General features: G+C 38.9%; 3 protein-coding genes across 5 annotated transcripts; 2 read left to right on the top strand and 1 right to left on the bottom strand.

Moving 5' to 3' along the window:
* Nucleotides 1–601: 601 nt before the first annotated feature.
* On the top strand, nt 602–1,483 carry LOC125209178. Its single transcript, XM_048108789.1, has 2 exons — nt 602–1,157; nt 1,269–1,483. Exons 1-2 carry the CDS (start codon nt 602–604, stop codon nt 1,481–1,483), a joined length of 771 nt encoding a protein of 256 aa, XP_047964746.1.
* Nucleotides 1,484–3,106: 1,623 nt separating this feature from the next.
* LOC125216940 (probable 2-carboxy-D-arabinitol-1-phosphatase) lies at nt 3,107–6,066 on the top strand. Of its 3 annotated transcripts, none has more exons than XM_048118731.1 (9): nt 3,107–3,543; nt 3,973–4,078; nt 4,168–4,384; nt 4,486–4,607; nt 4,856–4,954; nt 5,097–5,150; nt 5,252–5,350; nt 5,423–5,530; nt 5,608–6,066. In XM_048118731.1, the coding sequence occupies exons 1-9, from the start codon at nt 3,140–3,142 to the stop codon at nt 5,968–5,970; spliced, it is 1,572 nt and encodes a 523-aa protein (XP_047974688.1). In that variant the 5' UTR covers nt 3,107–3,139; the 3' UTR covers nt 5,971–6,066. The 3 variants fall into 3 exon arrangements, with proteins under 3 accessions (XP_047974688.1, XP_047974689.1, XP_047974690.1); XM_048118732.1 differs by having other exon boundaries at nt 4,489–4,607; XM_048118733.1 differs by having other exon boundaries at nt 3,271–3,543; nt 4,002–4,078.
* Nucleotides 6,067–6,161: 95 nt separating this feature from the next.
* On the bottom strand, nt 6,162–7,182 carry LOC125216941. The gene is made up of 2 exons (XM_048118734.1): nt 7,116–7,182; nt 6,162–6,570 (listed from the first exon to the last, which is right to left on the bottom strand). Exons 1-2 carry the CDS (start codon nt 7,161–7,163, stop codon nt 6,226–6,228), a joined length of 393 nt encoding a protein of 130 aa, XP_047974691.1. The 5' UTR covers nt 7,164–7,182; the 3' UTR covers nt 6,162–6,225.
* Between the last annotated feature and the right edge of the window lie 9,049 nt (nt 7,183–16,231).

Raw genomic sequence — 16,231 nt, forward strand, 5'->3', positions numbered from 1 at the left:
AGAGAGAAGCGCGGCGGCTGCCGCGCCTATCTATTGTGCGGCGACGCCGGCGCGGTGGTCGCCGGTTTTAATATTTTTTTATTTTTTTTTAATTTCGAATTTATAAAGGTTTTTTTATAAATATTCCTCCCATTTTCATCTTCTCTCCACACACATCTTCACTTTCTATCCAAATTTTCTATCTCTAAAAACATTTCGATTATGGATGATTTGTGGAATCAAGCATGGGATTCTTTGATTCAAAAGGTGCAGAGGGAGGCCGACGAGGAAGCGACGGCGGCGACGGCGGCGGCGATCCCTCGTGAGATTCGTCATCGTCGGACAATCCCACGGGACCATGTCGGAGCGGCTGAGCGGCTTATGGCCGACTACTTTAGCGCTGACCCTCGTTACCCGGCTGAGATTTTTCGTCGGCGTTTCAGAATGTCGCGACCGCTCTTTACCCATATAGCGACGACATTGGCGGACCGGTTCGGAGTGCTTCACGCTCCGGAGTGATTGCACTGGCCGGATCGGGCTGTCTACTTTGCAGAAATGCACCTCTGCAATTAGGCAGCTTGCCTATGCCGGACCGGCTGATATGTTCGACGAATACCTACAGATGGGTGAGACGACTAGTCTAACTGTGCTCCGGCAGTTTTGTAAGGGCATTCGGGAAGTCTTTGGTCCGGAGTTCCTACGAAAGCCAACCCCTGATGAGTGCCAGAGACTGCTAGATATGCACGGTGCGGTGCACAATTTCCCAGGCATGATGGGCAACATTGATTGCATGCATTGGGAGTGGAAAAACTGTCCGGTGGCGTGGAAAGGCCAGTTCACTACCGGTTTCAAGCAGAAACATCCGTCGATGATCCTCGAAGCCGTTGCTGACTACCGTTTGCGGATCTGGCATGCATATTTCGGTGTTGCAGGTTCGAACAACGACATCAACGTTCTGCAGTCGTCGCCTATCTTCAATGATGAGTGCCGGGGAGAGGGTCCAGAGATCAGTTTTGTAGCAAATGGCACGCAGTATCGCATGGGATACTATTTGGCAGATGGAATATACCCTCATTGGCCCGTATTCGTCAAGACACTTCGCCAACCGGCTGCAGCGAAGAGACAATATTTTGCGCGAAAACAAGAGGCCGCTAGGAAAGATGTTGAGCGAGCTTTTGGTGTGCTCCAAGCGCGATGAGCCATTCTACGCTGCCCGGTACGAGTGTGGCACGAAGATGATGTCGCGGATATTATGGTAGCATGTATCATATTGCACAATATGATAATAGAAGATGAAGGATTTGCTGCAGAACGTTGGGCGCCGGAAGATGGTGCAAGTACAAGTCACGGCGTTGCATCCGCGCCGATACAGATGGGTGTACCACGTAGTAATGAATATCTGATCCAACGTTTCGATGATATACGCAGGACAACATCACATGACCAACTCCAGGTCGATTTGATTGAAGAGATCTGGGCACGTAGGGGAGGCGGCGTAGCGTGAAGAACATGTGTGATTTTCCGTAGATCAAATTTTCGTTGTAATTTTCCCCTCACTTTAATCCGATGAAAATTTAGTTTTCAATTTTAATTTTATTGCACTAGCCGTTTTTGTCTAATTATAGTCCGATAATTTTAATTGTTAATTGAATTAAAAAATACAACAACTAAAATAAAGTGAAATTTGTCCACCAAAAAGTGTCCACTATTGCTGCGGACACTTTTTTTTGTGGCTGTGGACAAATAAAATGGAGCTATGGACAAAAAAAAAATTGTCCACCAAAAAGTATCCACCTATAGTAGATGCTCTAAATATTATTTAATTGGTTAAATAGTATTATCAAAAACATACTAGTGTGAATGTCACGTAGGGCCTTCAATTATGAATGCTTAATCCCATATAATCTCAAACTAATATAATATCGTGCAATCTCAAGTTCATCTCAAATAACTGAACCCCTTTCAAACATTAGTCACATTTAATTTGCAATAGCATTTAGAGTAAAGGCCAAAATTGGTCCTAAAAATATGGTCATTTACCTTTTTGTCCTAAACTTTATCATTTGGAATTTTTGGTCTTGCACATATGGAAATTTGATCATTTTGGTCATCCGTCAATAGTTCCGTTAAAAACTAACGGTCAACGACGATTTTGACCAAATTAAACTCTTAATTTTGATTTTTAAGTCACTAATTAATCTCCTAATTATTTAACAAATATCCAATTAAAATTAGAATTAACTCTAGGATTTTTATTTTATTGGCGGAGGCGGGAGTAATGTCGGCTGGATTGGGCTGAAGCAGACGAAGCGGAGATAGATGAATCATCGGTGGCTAGCTTCACAGCGGCGGTGGCCTGAGCCGATAGTTTGCGGACTTTTTGGGGACAAATTGAAATTTTGGAGGGATTGTGGGGATTGTAGTGGGAGATCTCGGTGGGGATGGTGTGGGATGCCTCGGGTACGGAGGTGGCGGGCTGGGGGTGAAGGATTTGGAGATTGGGGTCGGATTTGGGCGGTGATGGATGGGAGTTAGAATCTTGATGCGAATTGGATTTTTCGATTTGGGATTCTGGTTTAGGTAGGGCTTCGATTTGGGTGTGAGCCTGCTCACCCATGAGAATCTGTTGCAGCGTGGAGGGGTAGTGAGGGAGAAGGTGTCGGCGGCGGCGGTGACGATTGGTGGGGATTATGAAGGAAGAAGATGAAAAATTAAAGGAATGAAGAAGAAAGTATTAAGGAGATTAATTAGTGACTTAAAAATCATACTAATTAAGAGTTTAATTTGGTCAAAATCGCCGTTGACCGTTAGTTTTTAAGGGAACTATTGACAGAGGATCAAAATGATCAAATTTCCATATGTACAAGACCAAAAAATTTAAAAAATAAAGTTTATGACCAAAAAATAAAATGACCATATGTTTGGACCAATTTTAACCTTTAATTGAATCTAATATGTAAAAGGCTACGAGACCCAATTTGAATTTGGGCTTCGAAGCTTCTTATTGGGCCTCATGAATTTAAATTATCATTAATCCGTTAAGAAAAAAAAAACCGTCACTATCTTTTACCGCCAAAAAGAAATAGCAAAAAAAAAAATATCAGCCAGAAAAAATAAAAAAGAAAAAGAAAAGAAAAACAAGTTCCAATCAGAAAGAAGCATGTCCTCCGCTACTGCGCTAACGTCTCACCTCTTTCTCCTCCACAAAACCAACGATTTCTCCCACCGCCGCCGCCGCTGCGGCTGCCGGCGGTCGATTTTCAAGCAATCGAGACTTCATCTCGTGAAATCCTCATCAAGCCTGCAGGAGGAGATCAAGGTGCCTCCTCCTCCAGCAGCGAATGAGTGGGGCGAAGTGCCGGCAAGCTGGGAGAGCATTCCTCTTCCGCCGGTGACGGCGGCGAAGAGAGTGGTGCTGGTACGGCATGGGCAGAGCACGTGGAATGCTGAGGGACGCATCCAGGGCAGCTCCGATTTCTCGGTGCTCACACAGAAGGGCGAATCTCAGGCCGAAACATCGCGCCTCATGCTTCTCGATGATTCCTTCGATGTTTGTTTCTCGAGGTATTCTCTGTGTGTTTTGTTTTCACCGATTGAGTAGTTATTAGGCAGCATTGTGGTGGTATTGAGCATGGATTTCGTCTTAGTTTTGATCTAGGAATTGTGATTGGATTAGTGTTGGAGTTGATTTCATGTGAATTTAATTTTAGATATTTAATATTGGAGTTCCTAATCTGTATTTGATACTGTGCCATTTGAAGAGGCGAGAAATGAAGAAAATTAATCGAATAATTTATGGTTTTTGGCTGCTGCTGTTTTCCTTAGATGGTCTTTGGTTTGTTAAAAGCTTTGGGTCTTTCTAGTGAATTTGTGTGGATTATATTAGACAATGAACAAATTCCGAAGGCTGTTGTGATTTTTTCATTTTTGTAGTATCTGTTTTGGTCCATTTGTCGAATAGAAGTGTCATCTTTGTGGTTTGAGACGTTGCAGTCCGCTGATTAGATCCAAGAGAACTGCAGAGATCATATGGAGTTCTCGCGAGGAGGAGATCATTACGGACTCCAACTTGAGGGAAATTGATCTCTACTCATTTCAAGTTAGTAATTTGCCTGATGTTTTTCGTTTGGCACGTCTGTATTACTGTATAGTTTGAAATTCGCATTCAGCTTTCGCTGCTCTTTGTAGGGCCTTTTGAAGAATGAAGGAAAAGCTAAGTATGGTGCAGCCTTTCGCCAATGGCAAATAGATGCACCAAATTTCAACATTGATGGCCATTATCCAGTGAGGGAGCTATGGGCGAGAGCAAGAAGCTGTTGGACAAAGATCCTTACTCATGAAAGCAGATCGATACTTGTAGTTGCTCACAATGCTGTCAACCAGGCACTTGTTGCCACAGCTATTGGTACTATGTTTATTGTTTTTGTTTTACTCTTGTCAAATGTGAACGCCTATCGTCTTTTCTACTGTAATACAATCTATGTATGTTTGGTTGTCGTTCACAAGTAGGACTTGGCACGGAGTACTTTAGGATTCTACTTCAGAGCAATTGTGGTGTGAGTGTGTTGGACTTCACTCCGGATCCTGAAGGGGGTTCCCCACAGATATGTGTTAATCGTCTCAACCAGGTATTCAAAAGCATCAATTAACTCGTTTCTTATTGTCATTGCGTGATTTGTTACATTATCGTTTGAGAAAGTTTTAGACGATTAAAGATCACTATAGCTTCTATGTGCTATGGATGTAGTTCTTCATCGTACAGCTTAAATGAATCAATCACTTGTTTTCTGTTAATCTTCAGCTGTACACGAACACGAAAGAATAATGTTGTTGTAGTTTGATTTAAAGGTCACATACTTTAAATGTAATGATGCAGACACCAAGTTCGCCTTTAGGGTCTGGAAGCTCAGCTGGAAGGAAATCCACTAAGCGGATTATACTTGTAACTCACGGCCTCCCTCAGAACGATGTGGAGGTAATGAATTCAGTCGTTTTCTGCAACTAAGCTTTCTTTGCAGCAGCCATCTATGATCAGATTAACAAGTCCACTTCTGACTCGCCCGTTTCTTGTTCTCGTTCGTGTTGATTTTAGAAGTGACGCGCTTGTCTTTTATCAGGGCAGGGATCCTTCCTCTGCAGATTCACGGATGAACATTCTTGCGATGATACAGGTTTTGCATCTCTCTTACATCATGCTCCTTTTTGCTTGCTATTTAGGGCCGATTTTCGTGCAATTGGATATTGTTTAGTTCCTTAAAACTACGAAAAACAGGCACAGAAGACTGCAGAGCTACTTCTTGATGTTAAGGTGAGAACCATTGTCAGCAGCAGTTCAAGAACAGCCCTTGAGACAGCAGATGCAATTTCCAAAGTAAGATGCTTTCTTTTCATGTAAAAGTGTGTGTGTGTGTGTGTGTTCCATAATCTGATATGTAGTCTGTAGGTCCAAGAAGCTGCTGACTGCTTGGGAGCCGACTGTGTGCCCCGCTATGTGGAATCGAAGCAAATCCCCGACCTTGATGTCGACAGCATTCTCAAGCAGACGAAACAAGTAAGATAGAAACCATCAAGCACGTTCTCTAGGCCATGTTTGTGAATCTTGTTTGTTTCCCTCCCCTGTCCGTGCAGGACATGGCGCAACCCGGTTGGCTGAGGGGGTCCGAGGATCACGTGGTGCAGGCGCTGTGGGACCAATCGAGGGCTGCGTGGGGGAGTTTGGTAGGTGAACTTTCAAATGGAACATCAGAGGGTGAAGATGTTGTGGTTGCAGTTGGCCATCCAGCACTCAACATTGCAATCATGGGGCATTGCTTGAACCTCACAAAGGAATGGCTGGGATCATTCCATCTCGACGCGGGCAGCATCACCGTCGTCGACTTCCCAGACGGCCCCACCGGGAATGGCGTGATCCGGTGCATCAACTACACCGCCCATCTCGGCCGGTGGTCAATCCCGATCACGAGATCAACCATCGATGACGAGAACTTTTGAGCGTCCCACCACATTTGTAAAAATTGATCATGAATGAGACATTGAAAATAATATTGAGCATCATAAACATAAAATGAAGCAAATATTTCATACTAATATATTACAAAATGAAATTAACAACAAAATACAGAAAGAGAAGTCTCTTTTCTTCCCTCTTTCTAAACCAAATGACAGAACTAGCTAGACCCTTTCAGCAATAGTCATCAAAACCACAAAACACAAAGTCGTGTATTACAACAATCAATTCAGCAGCTGTCAATTCCTCCTGTTAGCAATCTGCATCTTGACATATTCAAGTCGCATAGATTCCTTCATGTTCACGAACAGTTGCATAGCAGCAACTGTACCAGACCACATCACTTCGCAAAAGGCAACGTTGATTTCCAAACTTAAATTCATCGATATACTGATTTCTAAGAATTTTTCAAAGAGGTCACAATCTTCATCGCTTGTCTTGTCTGGTACGCAGGTCTGTGTGCGTGCTCTGCCCGTATTTATAGTCCGTGTACTTCTTCCCGAGCTCATCGTTGCCCATTTAGTGCGAGCACAGCACGTCTCCCACTTCTGCCACAGCTCCATATCACCCGCCTTAATATCCTCCTGTGTGTAAAATGTTATTAGAGGCAATATAACAGATACTCGTCAGTCCGAGAGTCTACTTTTGCCAGATTGGTCTATCCTCCATAAGAGTCTCGTTTCCCTTTTTTACTATATGTAATAAAGTATTAACATTTTGTATGTCCTCTAATAGGAGTCTCATTTCACTTTTTTACTATAAGTAGCAAATTATGTTAACATTTTGGTATGTCCTCGAATAAGAGTCTCGTTTCACTTTTTTACCAAAGTGTTATTAGAGGCAAGACCAAAAACACTCCCTCCGTCCGTAGTCTACATTTGCATTTCAGTCTGGCCTCCATTAGGAATCTCATCTCACTTCTTTTACTTCAAGTAGTAAGTAGGGCACATGTTCGCCTAATTTATTTCACTCACGTAGCATTACAAAACAATATAAAAAGTGGGACCTAAGTTCTACTAATATTTTCAACGCACATTTCTTAAGCAGTGACGACACAAGTTGCATATGATAGCTAGTTTCAACTCACATTTCATTAAGGGAACAGAATCAAATTGATTCAAGAGCATACCAGTTCACAAGACGAGTTGCGTATCATGGCCAAAATCTTGTGGCGCATCTCTGAAGCAGTAACGGGATCCTTGGTTCCGAACGGTAAGTTTGCTGCGATCGCCCTGTCGATGAAAGTGCGATGCAATTTTTCCCATTCGTCTTGCTCGGGAATCATTTCTGCTTCTACTTCGCCATCAACATTTTCCCATTTGTGTTCCTTGAAGATAATGTTCCTTAGGCGTCCGGTTTTTACTTCACCGTCAACGTATTCATGGAATACAGAGATGAGAACCTCAACTAGCGGTGTGTTCCATCTACTAGGGCACGTATCTGCCATAGTGTTAACCTATGCTTGATCACATCAAACACATCACCAAAAGAAGAGACATGTCATCACACTACTCCTAGCTGGAAAGATGTTCTGCTGCAGGGAACCAAGAGAATGGATAAGAAGGAGTGTGGCCACCACATTACTCCACACGCTAGCCACTGTGTTGTTCCACGTATATAGTCTGTTAGAAGTTTTGTTTGTATCCATTCCATTCCAGAGGGTTCCATTGATTAGTATAAGATGCAATAGTATTTTGTCTTCCTTCTCAACGCATATGAATTATCAAATTACAATCAATGAAGCATCTTCATTTTGAGTTACTTTCTACCCAACTTTATTCATGCTTTTCCTCTTTTCCTATTTTGGTATCAGAGCCTAGGTCTTCCTAGGTTCTGTAACCCTCCTCATTTTGTTTTTATTTTGGTTACCTTTCTTTATCATGGCAGAAAGTGAGCAATTTCGCCATGTTATTCCAGTATTGACCCAGAGTCACCCAATAGCTATTAAGCTTACAGAATCAAACTATCTCATATGGAAACAACAGATCATGTCCACTATACGAGGATATGAGTTGGAGTCTTATCTGATGGAGGATCAAGAAATACCCCCACAATTCTTAAGAGAAGCCGGCTCTTCTGAAGCAAGGCTGAATCCAGATTTTCTGGCATGGAGGAGACAAGATCAGCTGTTGGCATCTTGGATTCAGTCCTCACTTTCTGAGAGTATTATGGTTCTGATGGTTGGTTTAACGACCAGCAAACAGATTCTGGAAGGCATTGGAAAGCAGTTTTGCAAGCCAATCTAAGGCCAAGATCATGCAATACAGGCTCCAGTTGCAAACTATCAAGAAAAACAACCTCACTATGAGAGAGTATCTGAACAAGATCAAGGGATTCTGTGATCTTCTTGGGGCTTCTGGTTGCCTGATTTCAGAGGACGACCAAATCCTCTATATTCTTGGTGGTCTTCTGCTCAGCTTTGAGTTTAGGCTTGAAAGTTCTGAATCGAAAAATTCAAAGGTTAATGTTGATGGATCTGTCCCTTCTGTTAATCTGGCACAAACTTCTGATGTCAGGGGCAACAACTACTATCAACAAGGAAGAAACAACAACTATAGAGGCAGAGGCAATGGCTTTCGGGGTGGTAGATCTGGTAGAGGTCGCATGGGAAATGGCAAACTCATCTGTCAATTATGCCAGAAACCAGGGCATTCTTCTGAAAGATGCTGGCATAGATTTGAGCCCTCCTTCATGCCTCAGCAACACTTTCACAGTCAGCAAAATTCCATGAATCCCAGGCCTCCTTCGTATCAGCAAAATTTCCATACCCAATCTGCTCCTCAGCTTAATCCCTCTGCTCATGTTGCTCAAGCTCGGGGTGCCTCTAACTGCTATTCTCCACCTGAATTTGCTACTGATGTAGGATCTTCTGCCTCATGGTATCCTGACTCAGGAGCTACACACCATGTTTCTAATGATTTAGCCAACCTCAACATTGCATCTGACTACAATGGAGGTAATACTCTTCAACTTGGTGATAATTTTGGTGTTACAATTGCTCACATTGGAGAGTCTACTGTTTTCTGTCCTTCTATGCCACAATCATCCAATTCCAGACTCTTTTCCCTCAAAACTCTTCTTCATGTTCCAAAAATTTCTAAAAATCTGCTTAGTGTTTCACAGTTTGCCAAGGATAATCATGTATTCTTTGAGTTTCACTCTTCCATATGCCTTGTTAAGGACCAGGTAACCAAGGAGGTCATACTGCAGGGCACTCTTGAGAATGGCCTTTACAAATTCACCCTACACAAGTCCTCTCCTCTTCCTGCAGTTTCAATCAAGAGTCCACCACCTGCTTTCCCTGCTGACTCATCCTCCTCTTTTTCTGTTTTAAGTGCTTCTTGTAATATTGCATCTAGCTTAGATCTTTGGCACAAGAGACTAGGCCATTGTGCCTTTCCTATTGTAGAAAAGATCTTGCAGAAATGTAATATTCCTTATGATTCGATGAAATCAGATTCTCTATGTCACTCTTGTTGCATTTCCAAAAGTCATAAACTGCCTTATTCTCCTTCTGTTACAACATATACTGCTCCCTTAGAGTTGATTCACTCTGATCTTTGGGGACCAGCTCCCACTACTTCAAGAAATGGTTTTAGATACTACGTGAACTTCATAGATCAGTTTAGTCGATTCACTTGGCTATATCTCCTCAAAACTAAGGATGAATTGTCAACTGTCTTCAAGCACTTCAAAAGCTTTGCTGAAAACCAATTCAGTACCAAAATCAAATCTGTTCAAAGTGATTGGGGTGGGGAGTATAGAGGTCTTGCACATTTTCTTGAAAGTGAGGGTATACACCACAGAATATCTTGTCCCTATACACCCCAACAAAATGGAATGGCCGAAAGAAAACATCGGCATATTATTGAGATGGGCCTTTCTCTTCTTGCACAATCTGGACTTCCATCTCACTTCTGGGATGATTCATTTTCTACTGCAGTGTACTTAATTAATAGACTGCCATCTCCTACTACAAATCTTTCATCTCCATATGAAATTCTCTATAAATGCCTTCCGAACTACACTGATCTCAAGACATTTGGTTGTCTTTGCTATCCGCATCTTAGGCCTTATAATAGATCCAAATTGGATTTTAGATCATCCTCTGCTGTCTTCATTGGATATAGTGCTTCCCACAAAGGATACAAAGCTTTACTTCCAAATGGTAAAATTGTAATCACAAGGGATATCATCTTTGATGAGTCAGTTTTTCCCTATCATACTGTTTCATCTTCCTCTACTCCTACCTCATCTCCTCTCATCACAAATGTTCCTGTTCCGATCATTTTTACTCAACCTGTTGCTTCTCCTAATCCTAACATCTCAACTGCATCTCCTAGTTTATCACCTGCTCCCATTACCTCTTCTTCTCCTTCCTCTACAACAGCTCAACCTCAATCTTCCCCTCCTGATGCCCCTCTTGATACCGCTCCTGCTATTCCCACTCCTCCACCTGTTCTGAACTCCACTCAGCCTCGGAAGCACTCTATGACTACTAGATCCCAGCATGGAATTTCTAAACCAAAAGTTCTCACTGCCTCCAAATCTGATGACTCAAAAGATCTTCATATCATTATTCCCCACTCAGCCAAAATTGCCATTGCTATTCCTGTTTGGAGATGTGCTATGGATGAGGAATTTCTTGCTCTACTCAGAAACAAAACCTGGACACTTACTTTCCTTCCACCTGGAAAGAATCTAATTGGCTCTACTTGGGTTTTTCGCATCAAGAAACATGCCGATGGATCAGTTGCTCGATACAAGGCTAGGTTGGTTGCCCAAGGATTTTCCCAAGAGGCAGGTTTTGACTTTACATAGACTTTTAGCCCTGTGGTTAAGCCGAACACCATTAGACTTATGTTGAGTATTGCTGTATCTTCACACTGGCCCATCAAGCATTTGGATGTAAATAATGCATTCTTGAATGGAGATCTTCAGGATGAAATTTATATGCGTCAACCTCCCGGTTTTGAACGTGGGCCTCCCGGCATGGTGTGTAAACTAAACAAGGCTCTATATGGACTCAAGCAGGCCTCTCGAGCTTGGTTTATTACCATTCGATCAACTCTTTTGGGTCTTGTTTCACTCAATCGAAGGCTGATACTTCACTTTTCTTCCTTCATAACAAGTCTGAAATTATTTATCTCCTCTTGTATGTCGACGACATGTTAATCACTGGCAACTCTATTCCCGGTATTCAAAGGATTATTGATCAGCTTCACAACCAGTTCTCATTGAAGGACCTTGGTGAAGTCTCACATTTCCTTGGAATTGAAGTCACTAAGACAATTGAAGGTCTTCATCTCTCACAAACAGCTTATGTCAAAGAGCTGCTGCAACGTGCAAAGATGCTTGATGCTAATCCTTCTCCGACTCCTATGATTTCCAACCTTAAACTTAGCAAATCAGAGGGTGATCCGACTATAGATGGCAAGCTCTATCGTAGTGTTGTGGGCGCTTTGCAATATGTCACAATCACACGACCTGAGCTCAGTTTCTCTGTGAATAAAGTTAGTCAGTTCATGTCCTGCCCTTTGGCTCCTCACTGGAAGGCTGTCAAGCGCATTCTGCGTTATCTAGTTGGCTCCTTGGATCATGGCCTTCACATCAAGGCTTCTCCCTTCACCTTATCTGGTTTTTCGGACTCTGACTGGGCCTCTGACATTGATGACCGCCGCTCCACCACTGGCTACTGTGTCTATTTTGGTTCGAATTTGATTTCTTGGTGTGCCAAAAAGCAAAAGGTTGTATCTCGCTCCAGTACTGAAGCTGAATACCGAAGCTTGGCACATTTGGTTTCTGAAATTACATGGTTACAATCACTTCTTCATGAGCTTGGTTGGAAAATATCTTCTTCTCCTGTTGTGTGGGTTGACAATCTTAGTACTATTGCTATGGCTTCCAACCCTGTCCTTCACTCTCGGGCTAAACACATTGAATTGGATATCCATTTTATCAGAGATAAAGTTGCTGCCAAGAGTCTAGATCTTCGTCATGTTCCTTCGATTGATCAGGTTGCGGATATCTTCACCAAGCCTTTGAGCAATCAATTCTTCACGAGGCTATGCAACAAGCTCAATGTTTGTTCTCTAGCCTCTCTCGAATTGAGGGGGAATGTTAACTTATGCTTGATCACATCAAACACATCACCAAAAGAAGAGACATGTCATCACACTAGTTAGGAGTCTCATTTATGAGCGGCACGAGTTTTAAGAAATGTTAAGAAAAGTGGATAAAAAAAAGTTAGTGGAATAAGAGTCACACTTGTATATATTAGTTTTAAATAAAATGTGAGTGAAATGAGTTAGTGAAAGGTGAGACCCTATTACCATTTATGGTAAAAGTGAACCGGAATTCTTATTCGCGGATGGACTAAAATGGAAAAACGGGACTTCTATTCGCGGACGGAGGGAGTAGTTAAGTAAAAGAGAGTTTAAAGTATAGATAATATTATTTCTATTTTAGAAAATATTTTATTCTATGGGATAATAAAAAAAGAAAAATATTTTATTTTTAATGGGACAAATGGAGTAGTACTATACCACGATTTAAAACATATAACTAAAAATTACTACTGCATCCAACAAGTTCCTAATATATTCTCTCAATTATACCCCTTCAAAGCCAATGCGCTGCCTTTACGAGCAAGTTCCCAATTTATTCTCAAACTCTATCAATGTAGCTTGAGCACTTGGATTCATTTACGACAAATTACTCCGGAAGATGGATAGTAAAAAAAAAGTGAAAACATAGAATGAAAGGTGGATATTTAAAAAAAAAAGTAAAATTTTTAAATAAAATAAAAGGTTATACTAGTAAATCATCCAACAGCTACGCTGCACGCCAAGCGGTTGGGATATCAGCTGTGGCTCAGGGCTTATAGAAGGGCGCCTCTTTGTTTTAAAATATAAAGAGATATAGATGACAAAAAGTTAGTAGACGTAAATTTAATTTTATATTACTTCCATCCTTAAATGTATAAGCACCAAATTAAATAAAAATTCGTAGAATGATCTAATGCGTTGATTGTGAATCAAGATGGAGCAAGAACTAAGCTAAGCCTTTGTGTTTGAAGAATGTACACACTAATTACCAAAGGTAAAGGAAGAGATCTTATTGATGATCAAGAGTGAATGTAGTTATGAATCTCAACCGATTACAATGCTACTCAAGCCAACTATACACAAGCTAGAGTGAATGATGATTCACCTCAATGGCTGTAACCGAAAGTGAAACCGCCACAAACGGCTAGTTTCCTAACTAACATTTGAAACCTTTTCTATCCGCTGCATGTATCCATATTGTAAGCTTGTATGTGCTCTTCGCCGGTTGCTATGCTCATCCATCCTCAACATAATGTAATAAAACTATTAGTATAATAATCTTTAGATGGGTTTTGTTAGAAAACTAAAAGCATAAAAATAATTAGAGAATGCTTATTATCGAAATTATAAATAATTAAACGTAAAAAAAGTCGAACTGACACAAACAGAACTATAAAAGCATAGAAAATTGCATGAATTTTAATGACCCAATTCATATTTGGACCACGAAAAGCCCAGCAACTTTGCAGGCTGTTTGTAGCCATTTTATTTTAGTGTAGAATTCTTTCTTATTTAGGAATCATAAGTTGAGACTTAGATAAGTGGGCTTAAACGGAAATGTCAAATTGTTAATAATAACCAAAACAAAATACTTTGTATATAGCAAAACAACATCTCTAAAATAACTTCATTTGTTATATACATAAAAAATTATTTAATTTAGTATAATGTACTTTGTTACGTTGTCTAAAATATGATGTTGTTTTGTTTGACCTGCGATATCGCCACATAAATAAATCACCAAACTACATCAGCGCATAAATCTTAATTGGTTGCAAATTGGAACAAGATAATGTTTCAATAATTTATTGGTAAATTTTAAAATCAGCATGAAAAACTAAAATTGGGAAAAGTAAAAATTACCCTTAATTCAATACATTCTTAAAGTTGGGATATTACGTTTTCGATAAAATCATACTCCTTGTTGCTCTATTATAAATAGTGATTAATCTGAAATTGTGGATTGACATAACTAAATATTTACAAATGCGCTAACTTAATCACATAAAAACAATAATTTAGACTAAACCGAAGCACCAAATAAATATAATTCGGGATTTATTCGCAATATATAATCCATCAGTTATTTATAAAAAAAACAAATACTCCGTAATAATTTTGAGATTTATATTTATCCATTAATTATTTTGAAATATAAGTAGGTTGCATTTTCCTCATCATTTATTTATGTAGTTGATATTTTTTTTTAAAAATTTGTGGCATCAACAAGGAATGATATAAATTCATATATTAAGGTGGAGTGGGCACGAGAAAATGACTTGAGCCGGCAGCAAAAGGAAAAAAGAATTTTCCAAGTTGCTTTCTTTAATTAAACTATATTAGTACTAATTAACTATAATTACCAGAAATTAAATTATTAAGTACAAATTAACAATGGGAAAAGGACAAACGAAATTAATGTCGACAACTTCCAAGAAGCAACAAGGCTGTCATAAACATACACTCAATAAAAAAATTCCAATTTGACTTAGATATAATTATTGTTCATAATCTCAGTTTAGACTTTTTTTATTAAAATTAATTTGGGGTGTAGTACGTAATTTGCACATGTTATAGCAGATGAGATGTCTTTTCACTGTAATTCAACTAATTAATTCATAAACAAGGACCATACAATAATAGTTGATTTTTTCTTTACATAGAGAAAATGACATTTTAATTTTAATAGGAAATGCTAGATTGGATATTTACAAGAGTGATTCTTTTTATTAATAAAATTTGCCACTTCAACTCTTTCATGGACCTCTTTTTTAAATTGGATATAATTTTGATAGGAAATGCTTGATTTTGTTATAAAACAAAATCTTTTTAAAAACATGGCTAAATCACGACATAGCCTAAATCTGGCGATCGAATATTAATTTATTATTTTCAAGATTTTACATATCTATCTTGCTGATGTTTCTAGAAAGATATGAATATTTGATCAATTTTTCTAAAGCATCATTATTAAGCAAATGATAAAAAATCAACACTGATTTATTCATTTTTATACTACTATATAAGTATATGAAGATTAATTAAAAAAATAACCGGATTTTATGTTTCTTGTCCTCCCACCAACTTGCAGTTTGCTTGTCTAAACATTGCTTTTATAACAAGAATTGACTCATCAAAACACTAATTAATTAAGGCAAAATAGGTTATTAATATTTAAATTAATGACTGGTGTAATGCCTTTATTAATATCATTGACTAGATTTTCCAATCCGAAATGCCTTTAATTTGGTGAAATAGTCTAAGAGGATGCCAATCTTATTAAATTTAGTATCATAAATATAAATTAAGCAATTATAAAAGTATTACTCCTACTATACTAATTATAGTTATAATTACGATTTCATTGTGGAAAGGTTAATTTGAATCTATTGCAAACAAATACGGGAAATGATGAAACCCGTGATTTTATTTTGATATGATTGCTTAATAATAATCAAATAAATAACATAGCAAATATATGAGTTTATTCAAAATCCCATTATCTTTTCGATGGTTGCATTTAGAAGAATTTGTTTTAAACTATAATTGATTTACATTTATATGCTAAATATAAGATCAAATTATTTTATGCCACATTCGTACAAACGATAATATTACTCCATTATTTTAAATGATAATTATAATATAACCCGAATATGAGCTTAATAAATTATACTAGTTCAACTAGAAACCAAATTAAACAGCAACATATTGGAGTCAGTATAATTATTGATCATTTAGATATTTTTAGAGGCAAATAGCATCATTCGATTGAATTTTGTTCTTATTCGTTAGTTAGTTCCATTATGTGTGTATATAAATGAATGTACATCAAATGATTATGTAGTACTTTATAATGTGGCCGTTATTATTGCTTAAACGTTTATAATTCAAGTACATTTAACACATGCATATTTATATTTTTCATTACTTCAGTCTTCTTGGATCATATACTATGTCTTTCTTTAACACGTTTTTTAAATAAGATATAAATTTTTTTAGGAAAATAAAAAAATTCTATCACTTTATAGTAGGCATATCCTACCATCAATCCACGGAGTTATAAAAATTTATCTCAAATGTAGTCTTTTGAGTAAGGGGCAGAGTTAGGAAGTTGTAGGAAATGGGCAGGAATTTT

Source organism: Salvia hispanica, chromosome 3 (assembly GCF_023119035.1).
Source record: "Salvia hispanica cultivar TCC Black 2014 chromosome 3, UniMelb_Shisp_WGS_1.0, whole genome shotgun sequence".
In the NCBI taxonomy this organism is placed as follows: domain Eukaryota; kingdom Viridiplantae; phylum Streptophyta; class Magnoliopsida; order Lamiales; family Lamiaceae; genus Salvia; species Salvia hispanica.

Coding starts and splice junctions, on each gene's coding strand:
- LOC125209178 (XM_048108789.1), top strand. CDS start 602: ATGGGTGAGACGACTAGTCTAACTGTGCTCCGGCAGTTTTGTAAGGGC. Junction 1,158..1,268: donor AGATGTTGAGCGAGCTTTTG/GTGTGCTCCAAG, acceptor ATATGATAATAG/AAGATGAAGGATTTGCTGCA.
- LOC125216940 (XM_048118731.1), top strand. CDS start 3,140: ATGTCCTCCGCTACTGCGCTAACGTCTCACCTCTTTCTCCTCCACAAA. Junction 4,385..4,485: donor ACTTGTTGCCACAGCTATTG/GTACTATGTTTA, acceptor GTCGTTCACAAG/TAGGACTTGGCACGGAGTAC. Junction 5,151..5,251: donor ACATTCTTGCGATGATACAG/GTTTTGCATCTC, acceptor TACGAAAAACAG/GCACAGAAGACTGCAGAGCT.
- LOC125216941 (XM_048118734.1), bottom strand. CDS start 7,163: ATGCGCCACAAGATTTTGGCCATGATACGCAACTCGTCTTGTGAACTG. Junction 6,571..7,115: donor GCAACTCGTCTTGTGAACTG/GTATGCTCTTGA, acceptor TTTTACACACAG/GAGGATATTAAGGCGGGTGA.